Raw genomic sequence first — 17,900 nt, forward strand, 5'->3', positions numbered from 1 at the left:
TTTTTCATACCAAACACACTGTAAAAATTGGTGTCACCATTCACCATGGTATTATCAGTTACATTAAATAAACAAGAAATTACAGTAAGGGAATAGTGTTACTGTCCTCAAATAGTTGAGTAAAGTGCGTTTTATTTACTTGTGATATTACATGTTTAATAATATTCATGTCGAAGATGGCTTTAAAAGGACGGTCACAACATCCAACCTGGGATTATGCCACTGACGTTATGGCCACTGGCCACACCTATTATTTGGCTTGAACTAGTTGGTTCATACCTACAATAAGTCAAAGAATGATTTCTACAATAAGTCAAAGAATGGTTTAAATTATATGCAACAATAATGCAATTTCTATATAAATAAATAGTGTTTGGTTCCACAAACAATAGATGCTTGAGTAAACTATCAATTTAGATCCTTGTGTTTTGATAATATATATTCCAAAGTTTGGTTAACCAAATAGAGTTCGAGTTGAAAATCATAAGTGAACACCTCATAGTAGAGTAATAAAACAAAAGGCAGTCTGGTGCACTAAACTCCCACTATGCAGGAGTTTCGGAGAAGGGCTGGACACTAGGGTCTATTGTACCAAGCCTTACCTTGCATTTCTGCAAGAGGTTGTTTCTATAGCTCAAATCTGTGACCTCCTAGTCACATGACAATAACTTTACCAGTTACGTCAAGACTCTCCTGTAATCTAGGAATAATATATAAATACTATAATTTATCAAAAGCTTACCCTATTTGCAATGTAGAGTTGCATTCCAGAGGTTGAAAGAAACCATGAGTTTGAGGATGTTGTTGGCTGTAATTGCCAATTTGCCCAGCACCTCCCCAGGATTGGTGAATGTTGTTCTCAGCATAAGTTTCTTCCAGCTATTAATCATTTCCGTATGAAGAAAATCCATGCATAAGACATTAAAATTAGTTATAGGTAAAATTAATGAAGACCCCTCAATCATATAAAATATCTTTAATTTTATCATCCTTCATATACTTTGAGGTTATTTATACCTTATAACGTGGTTAGCACATGTTAGTATTTGCCCTTGACACTAACATAGCTCCAATTTTATTACATAGTTAACTATACAAGGTATTTTATTTTGGACCATTTTCTCGAACTAGTTGTGGAGTCCACCTTGTTAACGTTGGAGTTCTATTAAAATTAAGAACAACATATGATCGATTTGCTAATAGTAAGATATGAAACATATGCAAGGATGAGAAGTATGGTCTACCCAACCTTTCCTTTAAGAACCTTGTTTGCCTCAAGCCAATACTTCTCCTGTGAATGAAATACATGAATATTAGAGCAACATGTGAAGTTTATCCAAGAACATTATTAGGAACCAAACATGAGTTACCTTAGTTTGGAGATCAGAAAATTGGTCAAGCATCAATTGTGTCTGAAAGCAACCAAAAGAGATCATGAGTACATAAACTAATTAAAGAAGATATACCAATTCAACCATTTCAAGTTGTTGTTTTGAATTACAAGGTATACCACTTCAACCATTTCAAATTGTAGTTTTGAGTTACTATCCTCTAACCTAGTCAGCTTGCACATTCTATTATTTCATGGTATACCAATTGCCATCTTCACTAATATAAAGCATTGCGTAATTTTACCCATCAAAGATGGCAGATGAAAAAAATTTATCACTTGTTTTTTTTTTTTTGTCTAGACATGATTTTCATTTTTCATTTTAATTATTAGTGACTAGGCAACAACCGTACCTAAGTGAAAATAATGTTTGTCATGGAAGATAGATCTTACGATGACACAAAATTGGTCATCTATGGGTTATGTATGGCATATTATTTTTTCAAATCTAGTACTGTATCTCCGCCCCTGGGTCTATATATATTTTTACTTTGCTTACCCTGGTGGATCGTGTCTGTCTTAGAGAAGTACCGAGTTGAAGTTCAAGTTGTTCAAGCTCATCTATATTTAGGTGCCCTAGTTCATCTCCAAGAAGGTGTCTGTCAAAAAAATTGTCAAGTATATTGTCAGTCAACTTGAGAATGTTGGAATACTTGGTCAACTCTTCTAACTATTATATAGAGCATAAACAAAATAAATAAATAGAAAGATAAAAATAAAACGAGAAATTAAGATCTCTTGGCTACTTATATAATAATGAATAAAAAAATTTGACTTTACTAGATCTTTTACGTGTAAAAATGAAAATTTCTCGTAAAAAAAAATATAAAACTAAGAAAATTGTGAAAGACCTAAAAAATCAATTCTCCCAAAATAAAGTAAGCCTGTATCATACGGAAAAACTTTATTCTTGATGAATTTTATAGGTGTTAATGAATTTCAGACATATATTATACGCCAAAGAGGCAGAATCTGAATCCCAGTGACTTGGACAAGGAGACAAAGAGGACATTTACGCTGGCGAGGTCATACGAAACTGCCTGAACATACTAGAAATATTGGGTGGCATCACTAACAACATTACCATGCGGCTTCCGACGTCTGAATACTTTATGGCTCGAGTAGAAATTTCTTATTGATTGATGCCTAATTATTGTAACCTAATAGTTTGTTCCACTCATTTGTAAGGAAATTCTCACTCTCAAGCAATATAATAGCAACATTCTAATCTTGAGCTCCAAGTTTACTTTACTTATTTAATCTTCGTCCTTTAAGCTATTTACGGACCGCATTAACGGATCCGGTGCCGGCAAACGACTACGAAGCTTACGCTTCACTCTCTTACTCGTTTTATTTGTTTTTATTTATTTATCTCACAATATTCAACTGTTAATAACCTGATCTAACATTAAGCTAATAACGCGTGTTCTTCACCTCATACAAATTCAACTGTATCATTTTTTTCGATAAACACAATAATTAATGAAATTCCTTGTCTCACGATAAAATACTTGCTTATCACCTTTGATATCGCTGCAGTGACTCATGTTTGGCTTTTAGCTTCAAGTACTCTTTATAAAAGATTTCCTGCAAATGGAATAAGAAAGGGAAAGCAAGTAACAAAGAATTAAACTGTATTTTTCCATTCAAATAAGCAATAAAATCTTAGGAAGTGTAATAGCAAGCAACACAGATTAGCATATTACAACAAAATCTACCTTTTCTTTTAGGAGTTGGGATCATTAAGACTTTTTGATTTAGTTACCTCATTATTGTCTTTGACAAATCGATTCACTTCCAGTGTTCCATAGCTGCATTTTTGGTACCTTTCAAGGGTTTTCAGCATGCTAATACATGAAACAAAAAAACACAAAAAGGAAAAATAACAACTTAGAATTTTAAATTTTCAATATACGCAAAAAATATTCACGCATTTTTCACTTTCCACGAATATATAAATCCAAGTAACAAAAACTTTCATTTTACAGAAAAAGTAAAATAACCAAAAGTAGAAATCCATGAATTGTTCTTGGAAAAAACCACGTTAATCACATAAATGTACACCTTAAAACATACTGTCTGTTTCAATTTAATTATCTTATTTATTTAATTTTTAGTCCATTTTAAAAAAAGTGTCTTTTTTTTTTTTGTAAATTCTTGAATTTCAACTTTACATACTGTTAAAATTACAAAAAAAAAATTAAACAAATTACTTTATTAAATATTATATAAGAAGTCAAAATCAAATTGAAAGGGAGGGAGAATAGGACAAAAGGTGTCTAGATCAAGAATATTACTGTCCTGTTTAAAACCATATTACTGTCCAGTTTTTTTAGTATTAATGGACTTAGGTTTTAGAGTCAATTAAATATGGAAAAATTATTTAATTGAGTATTTTTTAAAAATTAATTACTGATTTTAGCGATATTTTTTATTTATTATAATTTATAGCAATACATAGCAATATTATGATAAATCTATACTTGTATTAAAAGTGAATTATGCATTCAATATAAATGTATTATAAGTGTTTTAAAATATATATTATGTTTGTGTAGTAAGAAATTGACATAATGTATTATAAATCTATTAAAGTATGTGATAAATGTATTATCTATCTATAAAACTTGTATTATATATATTTTATAAATAGTTATCTGCAATATGTATTAAAACTGTATTATAAGTGTTCAGTGAATTTTTTTTTTATTGCTATAAATGGTAAATATTTTTTTAATATTGTATATTTATATAAGTTTCCATTAAATATTTTCTTCTGGTTATTTTTGTTTACTAGCTAGTGGGCCACGTTTCCCAATGTTTATCTGTGAGACTTTACATCATACTTTTGTTGAAGGAGAATATGAAGAGATTACTTTAGAATTCTTTTGCTAACTCACTTGGGCGACTATTACCAATTGACCAGTCAACATGATTATTCAAAACTGGTGGAACACCAAAGCCAAAAACAGCATTCACAAGAACTTGCTTCATATACTATACCCATAGTAATTATAAAGAAAACATGGAAGAATTAGTGTGCATGTAAATATGGGGAGCAGAGGCACTTCAAACCTGCTAGGATGATATACTAAGTGGAAAGGACAGTGAAAAATGCAATGAGGAAGATGTCGTCCAGGTTTAATATGTTCCACACCGTAATTTCTGTGAATTGGTAGAAAAGCTAAGGTCTACACTAATCTGGAAAAAAGTCGTCTAGAAGAATACTATGGGTAATAGGGTGAAGCTGAACAGTGATGATAGCTACCTCCGTGAATCAAGCAAAGCAGGAATCGGAGGTATCATAAGAAATGAGCAAGGCAACATCATTCAAGCATTTGTTGTTGAAGGATAAAAACGGAGCAAGAACAATAGGTTGTGTATCTGTGTATTCGAAGCGGATCATTTTTATTGATACCAAGTGAATTTGCCATAGATCTACTTTGATTTCACTAAGAAAGCAAGTTTGATATATATAAACTAAATGCCCTTCTGTTTGTGTGTAGATGAATATAAAAAATTAGGATGAATTTTCGTTCTCTAGTTTTTCTTCTTTTTCTCTCTTTTGTTTTTCTAATCACGTAACTTCTCTTTTGCAAGTTACTTACTTCCCACAGAAGAAGACATCATGTCCCCTTAAAATAGGAAGAGGTTGAACTATTAAATAATTGTTCCCTCTCTTTTTTTTAAAAGGGAGTTGGAGTTGAACAGTAATTGTTCAGCCTTATCCTAAAAAGATAAGGTTGAACAGTTATAATATAATTGTTCTTCTTTTTAACTTAAAATCATATTTATCCACTTATTCATGGATCGTGTAAGATTGGATCGGGTCAGTTCACCTGGGCGACCCATGATCCCGAAATTCTTCATATCCCATTTTGCACATGGAGGACAAGATCCGAACCAATAATATCAACCAGACACACAATTCATATGACTAATAGTTCGTGCGACTTGAGAGCATCAAGGCTTGCCTTCAAGGTCTAATAATCCCTATATAGAAATTCAATCACATAAGGAACGAATTCACTATTAATATGAGGATGTCAGTACTCACAATATCCAGACTTTACTATACCAGTAGTTGCTCATTCGAACCCTCATCCTCTTTAAAAAGTGAACTCGAGTTTAATTTTAACTTCATATACCCAATTACACTCGACATTTACATAGTCAATGTAATAGCCAGTTTGTGTACATAAATCAAATTATTTAGATTTAATCGTCTTCCCTTTCTATTCGAGTCTATCCGTCTCAAATCAACTGCTTTCCTAGACATGCACTGCATTGTCAAATCATTCATAGTTATTAGTGACATGTTAAAGTAGCAACATTGATTGAAATTTTAAGAAATAGTAAAAGGTCAAAGGGTATTCTTATGAAAAGTTTAAGTTTAACTTTTCAGGGTCTTACACAAAGAAGAAGCAGGGATCAAATGTTCATTAACCAATTGGTCGCTTAACACACGTGGTATGAAACATGTGCTATGATGTTCTCACCTTATCTTGGCACATGTGGATCATTATCCAACATCGTACAGACCTTTTTTCTTTTATCTAATTGATTTTCAACTTCATTCATATATCTTTTGATAAGATTCAGTTAGCGAAGAAGTGTTAGAAACATATGAAGCACTTGGATATGCGTTTGAAAATGCTACCTTTTTTGACTTGGTTCATTCACGAGCAAAATGTCCTAATTTTTGGCAATTGTAGCACTTCATTTTGCTCATCTCTCTTTTTGAAGAACCATTTTTCTTTCTTGAAATTTGGTTTGTTCTTTTTCTCAGAGGGTCCTTCGGTTTCCTTACCCTTTCTTTCCTTTTTTATTTTTTCTAATGCTTAAAATTAAAAGACTTTGTACCACTAACTTCAGCCACAAAGATATTAGAAGCAGCTTTAGCAGCACCAAGCCGCTCATCTTCAAGTTCAACATGTCGAGCGACATCAGAAAAAGTTTTGATACTTTCATTGTGGGTCAAGTTAACCTTCAAATATTTCTAATTATTGGGGAGAGACTGGATCACTGCCTGAGTTTGTTGCTCATCTGAGAGAACGTGACCAGCACTCTTTTGTGGGAAGTCAGTAACTTGCAAAAGAGAAGTTACGTGATTAGAAAAAGAAAAAGATAGAGAAAGAGAAGAAAAACCAAAAAAAGAAAATCCATTCTAATTTTCTATATTCAACAACGCACACAAACAGAAGGGCATTTAGTTTATGGATATCAAATTTGATTTCCTAGTGAAATCAAAGTAGATCTATGGAAAATTTACTTAGTGGCAAAGCAACGATCTGCTGCGAATACACAGGTGTACAACCCACTGTTATTGCTCTGATTTTATCCTTCATTGGTATCAGAGCGTGGATATATGATTTGATTATTTCATGTAAATAGCTTTGAGATCATTATTTATGTTTTTAAGGCGAAATCTTGTTGGTTGGCAATTTTTTGACAATTTTTTAAATAATGCAGTTTCTATTTTGGTCCATTTTAACCATAGTGTCTTAATTTTTGGGGCCTAAATCTTTGATAATCATGATCTACTCGTTCTTTGCTTTCCGAAAATATGTTACAATAAAAAAATGGATGAAAAATGAGTGAGATATAAAATTTAAAAAAACGACAGTGTTTGACTATTTATTTTCTGAAAAACTGCTGCTATTTTTATAGTTTTAGAATTTGTTGATTAAATTTTCAGACTTGATTCTTTATTATACTCATGATCTATTTGTTTTGGGCTTTCCGGAAATATATTACATTAGTCAAATGAATTTAAAATGAACGAGTTGTGACTTTTGAAAGTTTTGAGTATTTGTTTTTTTATAAAAGCAGTCTTCCAACCTTAAAAGTTTTTTTTATGATCCTTTTTTTTACTTTCTACTAGAAAGTTGTGACATTTGTTGTCACATTGAATGGTATTAATCATAATTTTGATTTCTGATTCCTATTCCAGATATGGCTGAATAGAAATATGTTTCTATTACTCCAAGTGGGAGTGATACAAACAGAGAAGCAAAAAAAAAGTAAAGGAACCCGATGCAAGAGGATCGAACTGCAAGATAATTCAAATTCAGAGCCTGAAGTCATAAGAAATGATTCAAGGGCAGTACAAAATCAAAACAGAGATGAAAGGGTTATTCGAAGGGAAATAGAAAAGAAACTAAAAGAGTTCAAGTCTTTTAAGATGTCCCTTACTATTTCAGTTGCTAACTTTATTCATTTATTTGAATTAAAGCATTTAGAGCTGAAAAATTGTATAGAACTCTCGGATTGGAAAACTTTGGCTATATTAGTAGACTCTCTTTGTGAGCCATGGGGAGAGAGACTAATTAATGTATATCACGAGGTTTGGCCTAGTGAATCTTATAGTGTGTATCTACGTCATCTCAAATTTAAGTGGGGGGAGAGGGGGTTATTACAAATGGCTTGTAACTTTATTTAGTTTGTTTCAACATATATATTATGTTGTTTCCCTCTTCATTATGAATATGTGAATTTTATCATATTTTAGGTCGGTTGTTATTTCATGTTGCACTAAAATATGATATTAATTCTAAGACTTAGAAAATTTTTGTGATTGAGTCTTCATAGAATTAATACACATTAAGAAATTAGTTTCTAATTTTGTTTAAACATTTGATTTGTAGATGATGATTGGATGTTTCCATACCATTTCAATTTTATACCAAATGTGAAATACTTATTGGAATTGATTTGCTTGAACGTGTATGACACATGCATTATTGATGAATAAACTTGTGTAATTGTCTCTTAACTATAGACTTGGCATCTAAAAGCATTATTGCTGACTTAACATAGGCGAGAAACTAAATGGGTGACAATTACGACATCTGGATTCGTAAGATATGATATGTCTTAGATGAGAAAAACGTCCTCAAAGGCATAAACCATGTCCCAAGTCAACCTGAAGAGGGTAATACTGCTCAACACAAAAGAGATCTCGAAGCTTACAAAGCTTGGAAAAGAACATATTTCATTTTATGTGGAATAATTGTGAGTTCTATGGTTGACGAACTTATTTGTGAATGTGAATAATTTCCTAATGCTAAGGCCATGTGGACACACTTACGAGGAACATATGAGGATACTTCTATGACCCGTATGAGACAATTGAATATCAAGTTTGACACTATCAAAAAATGTCATGATCAAAACATCAAACAACACCTTATGTTGATGTAAAACATGATAGCACAACTCAAGAGTGATGGTCATGTTCTCTCAGATGAACAACAAGCTCAAGTAGTGATCTGGTCTCTTTCCAATAATTGGAAATATTTGAAGGTTAACTTGACCCACAATGAAAGTATTAAAACCTTTTCTGATGTCACTTAACATGTTGACTTTGAAGATGAGTGGCTTGGTGCTGCTATTAATGTCTTTGTGGCTGAAGTTAGTGGTACAAAGTCTTCAGATTTCAAGCGCAAGAAAAATTAGAAAAGGAAAGAAAAGGTTAAAGAAATCAAAGGACCCTCTGAGAAAAAGAACAAACCAAATTTCAAGAAAGTAAAATGGTTCTTCGAGAAGAGAGACAAGAGCAAAATAAAGTGTTATAATTGCCAAGATTTAGGGCATTTACTCGTGAATGTACCTAGCCGAAAAAGATAGCATTTCTAAACGTATCTCCAAGTGCTTCATATGTTTCTAGCACTTCTTTTCTAACTGAATCTTATCCTATGTGGATTATAGACTCAGGATCCACCGATCACGTGAGTCGAGATTGAGAAGCATTTATGGAATTTTGTCAAGTTTCACATGGATTTGTATAGGAAATAATGCTAAACTTGAAGTCAAGGGAATAGGCACTTACAAAGTAGACTTGTGAGGTGGCCGATCTTTGATATTGCATGACTTTCTATATGCTCTAGAGATTCGATAAAATTTAGTATATGTCTCAATTCTTTTGGATGTTGGTTTCAATTTGTTTTTTAGTCATAATGGTGTTACAATAACTCTAGATAGTGTTTTGTATTGTTTTGGATTTCGCTATGATCACTTTGTTGTTTTAAATTGTAAGTCTTCAACTTATGACTATTATGTTGATCGTTGTATAATGACATGTTATTCAAGTAACAATGAAATTGATATTATTACATGGCATGCGAGATTAGGTCATATAGGGCAAGATCGAATGAACAGGTTGGCTAAGGAAGGACTTTTAGGTTCTTATTCCAAAATGAAGATGTCAACTTGTGAAAATTGTCTTGCTGGAAAACTTACACGTAAACCATTTGGAAAGGCTAAAAGAGTTGAGTTCCCGCTTTAATTAATTCATTCTGATATTTGTGGTTTAATAAATGTCAAGTCAAGGTTTGGTGCCACATATTTCATTCATTGATGATTTAACGCGCTTCGGTTATGTCTATTTGATTTCTTATAAATCTGAAGCATTTAAATGCTTCAAAAGATATATGAATGAAGTTGAAAATTAATTAGATAAAAGAATAAAGGTTTTAAGATCCGACCGAGGACGTGAATATTTATCAAGACAATTTGAGGAATTATGTATTGAAAAGGGCATTACCAGACAGTTAACTACTCCTTATATACCTCAATAAAATGATGTAGTTGACAGAAGAAATAGAACATTATTGGATATGGTAAGATCAATGATAGCACATACGAATTTGCCTATCTCTTTTTGGGGAGATGCATTATTGATTGTGGCCTACATATTGAATAAAGTGCATTCTAAATTGGTATCTTCCACTCCTTTTGAACTTTGGACTGATCGTAAAATAAACCTGAATGATCTACGACCTTAGGGTTGTGTTGCATATATTAAAGATTATTTTGGTGAGTTTGGTAAATTAAGTCCAAAAAAAATGAAATGTATCTTTATAAGATACTCGGAATGCTCCAAAGGATATGTGTTCATTGATGAATTGGAAAATGAAAGTATTACTGAAATTGAATCACGAGATGTCAGATTTTTGGGAGAATAATTTTCCCAAAAAGGGTGATATAAATGAAGGTGAGCCTCTTTACAAAATGATGAATACAGAAGATCATATTATGTCATCGGACATATTTGATAGGACAATTGATCAAGAAATGATTCCTACTCCAAGTGAGAGTTTTGAATCCCAAAGTCCTATAGAAGAATCTAAACTTCAATTACGTAAGAGTACAAGAAAAGAAATACCTAAACGATCTTATAAGATTGAGAATTATATTTTCTTAGTATCTACCACGGAATTGGATGAACCCAATTTTGTAAATTAGGCTTTATCGAGCCCTAAAAAGGATGAATGGTTAAAAGTGATGAAAGAAGAATTAAAATCCATAAAAACCAACAAAGTCTGGGATCTAGTTGACCTTCCTTAGGGACATAAAGTTGTTGGGAATAAATGGATTCTCAAAGTTAAATGCGAATTGGATGGGTCAATAGATAGACACAAAGCACGATTGGTGGCAAAAGCTTTTATTCAAGAAGCTAGAATAGATTATGAATAAACTTTTTTACTAGTTGTGAAGTTTACCTCCATAAGATTACTTTTGGCTATCGTTGCACGTTTAGATCTAGAATTACACCAAACGGATGTGAAGACTTTTTTTCTCAATGAAAAATTAAACGAAAAAATCTACATAGAACAATCTATGGGTTTCGTCGTTAGAGGCCAAGAAAATAAAGTTTGCAAATTAAAAAGATTGATTTGCAGCCTAAAGCAATCTTTAAGGCATTGGTACTTGAGATTTCATAAGGAAGTGATATTATTTGATTTTACGATGATCGATGAAGACCATTGTATGTATGTGAAAAGGTCCAATGAAAAGTTTGTAATTCTTTCTCTTCACATGGGGGATATTTTATTAGCCGAAAATGATTTGGAGTGTATGAAAACTATCAAGTCATGGCTTTCAAAGTCATTTGTTATGAAAGATACGAGTGAAGCAGACTATATATGGGTGTTAAGATCCAAAGAGATTGTTCCAAGAAATTTTTGAGTTTATCTGAAGAAAAATACATAAAAAAAATATTGAAACACTTTCGAATGAATAGTTATAAACCAATTGATACTCCAATAACTAGAGGTGAAACTTTAAGCCTTGAAATGTGTCCAAAGACTGAAAAAGAAAAAATAGACATGTCTAGAGTTCCATATTCTAGTGTTGTTAGGAGTTTGATGTAGGCTATGGTGTGTACTCGTCCAGACATTTGATATGTCGTAGATCTGGTAAACAGGTATCAATCTAATAGCGAAAGAGATCATTGGAAGGAAGTGAAGAGAATATTTCAATATCTGTAGGGAACTATAGATTATTCACTATGTTATAGTGGATATGTTTGGTTAAAGAAATTCTTTGATCATTTGAATATTGCAAAGAATTTTAGGGGTCCCACTATTTTATATTGCGACAGTCAGACAGCTATCGCATATACGAAGGATCCTAAGTATCACAGCAAAACCAAACACATTGATATCAAATATAAATTTGTTAGAGACATAGTAGTAATTGGAGAAGCGAATTTACAATACATTCCTACTCCAGAAAGGATAGATGATCCTTTTACAAAGACGACATCTAGAGACTTGTTTGAGAAACATGCTAAGGCTCGAGGTTTGCTTAGGATATGGTATGTATTGTAAAACAACTTTGTTGTTAATAATATTTTCATCAATAAAACTATTACATTTGTATTTAGTATGCATGTGATAAAGTTTTAGAAATAAAATATGTCGGACAAGTCGCGAGATTGGCTCTCTCACACAAACAATCGCCTTTTACATAGGAGAACGTGAAGAGATAATTATCACTGTCATACTATGACTTATTTTGGAACCAGACTAGAGTCTCTCTAAGAAAATGAGTTTGAGGATCACTGAAGAGAGAAACTCGGGTTAGACACCAGGTGTTTAGACCAAGGTCTGTACGATGTTGGATAATGAGACACATGCGCCAAGGTGAGAACATCGTAGCACGTGTTTCATACCACATGTGTTGAGCGACCAATGGTTTAATAAAAAATTGATTCCCGCTTCTTCATTATGTGAGACTTTGAAAAGTTAAACTTAAACTTTTCATTTGAATACCCTTTGACCTTTTACTGTTTCTTGAAATTTCAATCAATGTTGCTACTTTAGCATGTCACTAATAGCTATGAATGATTCAGCAATGCAATGCACGTCTAGGAAAAAAATTGATTTGAGATAGATAGATTCGAATAGAAAGGGAAGATGATTAAATCAAAATAATATGACTTATGTGCACAAGTCGGCTATTACACTAACTATGTAGATGTTGAGTATAATTGTGTATATAAAGTTAAAGTTGAACTTGAGTTCACCACTTAAAGAGGATGAGGGATCGAATGAGTAACTACTGATGTAGTAAAGTATAGGGTATTGTGAGTACTGATATCCTCATATTAATAGTGAATTCTTTCCATATGTGATTGAATTTCTATATAAGACTTATAAGACCTTGAAGGCAAGCCTTAATGATCACAGGTCGCACGAACTATTTGTCGTATGAATTGTGTAGCTGGTTGATGTTATTGGCTCGGGTCTTGTCCACCATGTACGGAGTGGGAGATGTAAGAATTTTGGGATCATGGGTCGCCCATGTGAACTAACCCGATCCAATCTTACCCGATCCGTGAATAAATGGATAAATATGATTTTAAGTTAAAAAGAAGAACAGTTATAATATAACTGTTCAACCTTATTTTCAACTCCCTCCCTTTCGAAAAAGAAGAGGGAACAACTATTTAACTATTCAACCTCTCCCTATTTTAAGGGGACATGATGTCTTCTTTTGTGGGAAGTCAGTAACTTGCAAAAGAGAAGTTACGTGATTAGAAAAAGAAAAGGAGAGAAAAAGAGAAGAAAAACCAGAAAAAGAAAAGTCATCCTAATTTTCTATATTCAACAACGCACACAAACAGAAGGGCATTTAGTTTTTGGATATCAAACTTGGATATCAAACTTGATTTCTTAATGAAATCAAAGTAGATCTATGGAAAATTCACTTGGTGGCAATAACAATGAGCTATTGAGAATACACAGATACACAACCCGTTATTCTTGGTCCGATTTTATCCATCCTATGGTGTGGAAATGTGCAAGCGACTTGGCCTCACAGAACTAGACCTGGGACTAGACTTGCAAATTGTTGCCAATATGCTTCATAATAACACTACCACCAACTTCAAATACAAAGAAAAGGGTGGATAAGATCGTACTAAATACGAGACTCATGAATGAGAACGTCAAACACTATTGCAGGGAGCCTAATCAAGTGGACGATAGCTTGGCTAAATATGCCTCAAGTTAAGATATTGCTCTAAATTTTTTCTCCTATCAATCCTCACCCAGAGATGCCAAAGGTGCTTACCAACTGGATAAATAACAAATACCAAGTCTCAGGATTAGATATTATAAAGGCAAATTTCTTTGTTAGTTATAGCTATTCGTTGCAATATTTTGTGCTAGAGTAGGATCTTCTTCTTCAATAAATCTTACCTTTTTTTGCCCATTGACTAAAGTGGTTTCCTAGTCAAGTGTTGGATTCTGAGATCAGGTCTAGCCCCTTCTTTTTAACTTTTTATTGGAATATAACTTACATTATCAGATAGTAGATTAACCAAAAAACAAAAAAAGGAAGACTACGTACTAATTAATACGGGAAAAAAGATCTCATGCAATTATATTTCAAAATCTCTTTCTATGAAATCATATAAAATATTAGAGCAGAGTCAGGATTTAAAGGGTATGGATTTCGATAATTAGTGAGCAATCCTTTTTAGGGAGAAGAAATTACTGTCCTATAGACAGCATGTAGACATTCTTTAACAAATTTTATCGAAATTCATTATTTAGAAGATAAGTAATTAATATTACTTTCTTAATTCATCTTCTTCTTTTTTTAAATGCAATGAGTAAGTTATTCAACATTTGTCTAGGACTATAAGTCAAATTTTGGTACCTAAATCATTGATTGCAAGATATTGTTACTAAAATATTAAGACTCTTAGTACAACATGTACCCAATTCACTAATTGATCAACTTTCTTGACCGGTCTTGTCAATTTCTGTTAATAGTATTTTAAATCCACAACCCTTTTGTTTTATGGGAAAAAGTTTTATGACCATTCCAAATCAATAAATATAAATACGTGTTTTTAATTTTGTACACACATTTATTACTGAATTGTGGTTCAGTGGTATCAGTTATTTTCGACAAATAAATTCATTGATAAAATGGTATATATTGATAATTCAAACATTAGAGAAGGTTTTTTCCACAAATAAATGGATATTCTAAATCATTTTGTTCAGGATTTTTTAAATTTGTCAAAATGTAGGTTTTCTAAATTCTCGTAATACCCTCTCACTGAATTCCTTCTAATCACTTATAATTTTATGCGAGCAACAAGTCGAATCCAATAATCCAAGTAAACCTTATATACCTGTTTTTCAATTTGTTTATTTGGTTTTGTTTTGAAGTTTAAGAAAGTAAAAAAAATAATTTGAATCTTGTAGTTTTGAAATAAAAATAGGTAGAATGTATCAAAAATTCAAAATAGTGTTTAATCTTGTGGTACAAAAACTATCAGGTGGAAATTTAGAATTAAAGAGTTATCAAAAAAAATATTTTTTTAAACAAACTAACAAAGTAAAGTAAAACAAACAAATTAAAACATGAGTGTTTACAACAAATTATATTGTATGGGAAACAAACTCCAACCACTAACAAAATATGAAAAAACAAGATTAGTTTATTAACAAACAACGTGGTACAATTATATTTCTCCCTTATTCATCTCTCTAAATTTACTCTGGGATTCAAGGGTTGTAACTAACGTATATCTCAAACATAGGATGATTTGGACCTTCTTGAGATTTATTTGATCTCCATGTAAGAAGGATTTTGTGAATCTTCTTGAATTTTTTGATTGTTAAGAAGAATCCGTTCATATCTTGATCTCAATAAATATCTCAAGAGTTTATGGGATATTCGAGATCTCACTTCAAATATATTATCATTTTTATATGCATAAACTAGAATTTAGAATAGAATAACTTCCAAGAACACTAACTAAAATAATCTCATCTACTAGAATCCCACAAAATTTCAATAACTAATGGGAGTACTAATTTTCAGTAAAAATATGGAAGTTAGTTTTCTTCTACTGAAGAGCTATACCAGCGATCCCACAAGAAAAAGTAAAAGTAAAAAAAAACCATTTAGATTAATAAATTTCTTTTGACCAAAAGAGGTACTCCAAGAGATTGGGAAATATCCAATAATTAAAAAAAGTATTAAAAGAGTACAGTTAATAAAAGAGTACAAATTTATTAAAAACATATCATCCTTGAAAAAACTTGATGGACTCCAAGAGATGTGAAAAGATTGCGGAACAATGTTTTATCTGGTTATTCCAAGGTATTTGGGGTAGTAGACAATGGTCATGAAAATAAAACAATTACCTTGCAGATTCCTAGGTCCTGCACACCAGTCTATCTTTGATAAATTTTTGTTTAAAGTTGTGTCATAAATTTGTTATTGAAATGATTTCACTTTTAGACACAAAGGGACAACTTTAGAAACAAAGGAACAATGTTTTATCTGGTTATTCCAATGTATTTGGAAAGGTACAAATTAGATTAAGGTTATGAAAAATAAAGCTCATTGCCAGATCTGCAGGTTGTATCTTTTTCCTAGACCTATATTCCTTTTATTTAGATGACATAAATAATATATGCATATTGTAACATTCAGATCTTGTTAAAACATATATAGAAATAAACATATTGCATATTGTAACATTTTTGGGTAAAAACAGTTAGATGAACAGCTGATTGAACAAGAAAAAGAGTATGAAATTGAGATCTGAAAGAAGGAAGAAATAAGAAGTTACTTGGAGGTGCTGGAGAACTCATAAAGCTTGCCGCGATTAGAGAAGATGATGAGAGCAAGTTCAGCATCACAAAGCACAGATAGTTCATAAGCTTTCTTCAACACACCATTTCTCCTCTTTGCAAAAGTCACTTGCCTATTTATCTTGTTCTCTATCTTCTTTAGCTCCACTCTTCCCCTACCCATTATAACTATCACACTTTTGATCCTCTTTGTCTTTCAACTGTGAAAGAAATATACAAGGAACTGGAAACCCTAGAGAGAGAGAGAAAAAGCTAGAGTCTTTCTTGTTTATTATGTAGCATTGGATGCGACATCTACCTTTCCTTATACCACAATCACGTGTTGTTTGATTGGTGGGATAAGAGATAATGATCTAAGAATAAAATATAATTTTTTTTCTGCATTTGATTTGGTTAATGGAATAAACGATAATAATTCCATAGATGTACTAAAGTAGTGGGATTACTTAAGCTACCTAATATAAAAGATAGGGATAATTAATCAATTTTGTACTCCTATTCATTTTTACTTGTTTATTGTTTCAAAGATAAATTTTTACATTTATTTATCATATTTAATATATTAAGAAAAGATAATTTCTTTTTCATATTTATATTAATCTTTTAAAATTTAGTTTCAAAAGATGCAGTATGATAATTCTGTGAAGGAATAAGGCTAAAATCCTTAAACTAAATACAAGTGATGGGAACCCAACTTTGAGTTAGTAGACACTCTAACAATACAAGTTCAACAGTTAATAACAAGTTACTTTGTGTTCTACGAGTCTTTTCTTTTAGAGTCTTGATTCAAGTATACTGTTTATTGTTATGTGAGAAGTTGAGGAGTTGTTAAATGTTTGAAATAACTGGGGCATAGTGACAAACTCCATAGTGCAGACTGATGCACAGAGGTTGAATTAATTCTCACTGAAATTAGTAAATATCTATAATAAGGACATAGTAGCTAATTTCACCTATATGTCTATTGAAGTGGTGCCTCTAAAGGGTTGGTCTTGTAAATATACATGAAATCAGGATGAACACATGGCCATAAGTGTGCTGGAGAAAATATTGGGTTTTCTAAGCTACAAATAAGTTGTGTGTGATATTTTTGATTTTGACACATGGATTTGTGATTCAAATCTTTTAAGATACCAATAACTTCATCAGAACTTTAAAGATTTACACTAATGGAAAGTTCAAATCTATTATAAGATATATACTCTCTGGTATGCATGATATTATGAGAAATATTATAAATTAGTGGGGGATTGTTGGATATTTTATAATATATAGAGGTTTTAAATTGAACAGGCATATTTGTTAATGAAAGAACATGACTATTATGAAAAGTCATTTATTCATGAAAGAATATGACTATTATGAAAAGTCATCTGTTCATGAAAAAACATGACTGTTATGAAAAGTCATTTCTTAAGCTCTATAAGTATAAGGACTATCTAGAAGTAGCCTACGAATAAATCTTTGTATTTTCTCAATATGTATACGGACAATATCTCTTTAAGTAATTCTTCACACCACAAAGCCATCTTCTTCTTCAATTATATTTCCTGTTATTTTTCTAACAATTTTAAAGAGATATAGGGTTTGAAGAAGATACT

At 31.7% G+C, this 17,900-nt stretch overlaps 1 protein-coding gene across 1 annotated transcript; it reads right to left on the reverse strand.

Moving 5' to 3' along the window:
- Positions 1-16,585, reverse strand: LOC129895463 (agamous-like MADS-box protein MADS2). Its single transcript, XM_055971186.1, has 8 exons — positions 16,278-16,585; positions 3,156-3,237; positions 2,913-2,977; positions 1,890-1,989; positions 1,371-1,412; positions 1,250-1,291; positions 743-879; positions 1-279 (listed from the first exon to the last, which is right to left on the reverse strand). Exons 1-8 carry the CDS (start codon positions 16,460-16,462, stop codon positions 195-197), a joined length of 738 nt encoding a protein of 245 aa, XP_055827161.1. The 5' UTR covers positions 16,463-16,585; the 3' UTR covers positions 1-194.
- Positions 16,586-17,900: the final 1,315 nt, after the last annotated feature.

This window comes from Solanum dulcamara, chromosome 7 (assembly GCF_947179165.1).
Source record: "Solanum dulcamara chromosome 7, daSolDulc1.2, whole genome shotgun sequence".
In the NCBI taxonomy this organism is placed as follows: domain Eukaryota; kingdom Viridiplantae; phylum Streptophyta; class Magnoliopsida; order Solanales; family Solanaceae; genus Solanum; species Solanum dulcamara.

Excerpts from the sequence above, each read along its gene's own strand:
- LOC129895463 (XM_055971186.1), bottom strand. The coding sequence starts at position 16,462 with ATGGGTAGGGGAAGAGTGGAGCTAAAGAAGATAGAGAACAAGATAAAT. Across the intron at positions 1,292-1,370 it reads TTTCTGATCTCCAAACTAAG|GAGAAGTATTGGCTTGAGGC; the intron begins GTAACTCATGTT and ends TTTCATTCACAG. Across the intron at positions 880-1,249 it reads ACAAGGTTCTTAAAGGAAAG|CTGGAAGAAACTTATGCTGA; the intron begins GTTGGGTAGACC and ends AATGATTAATAG.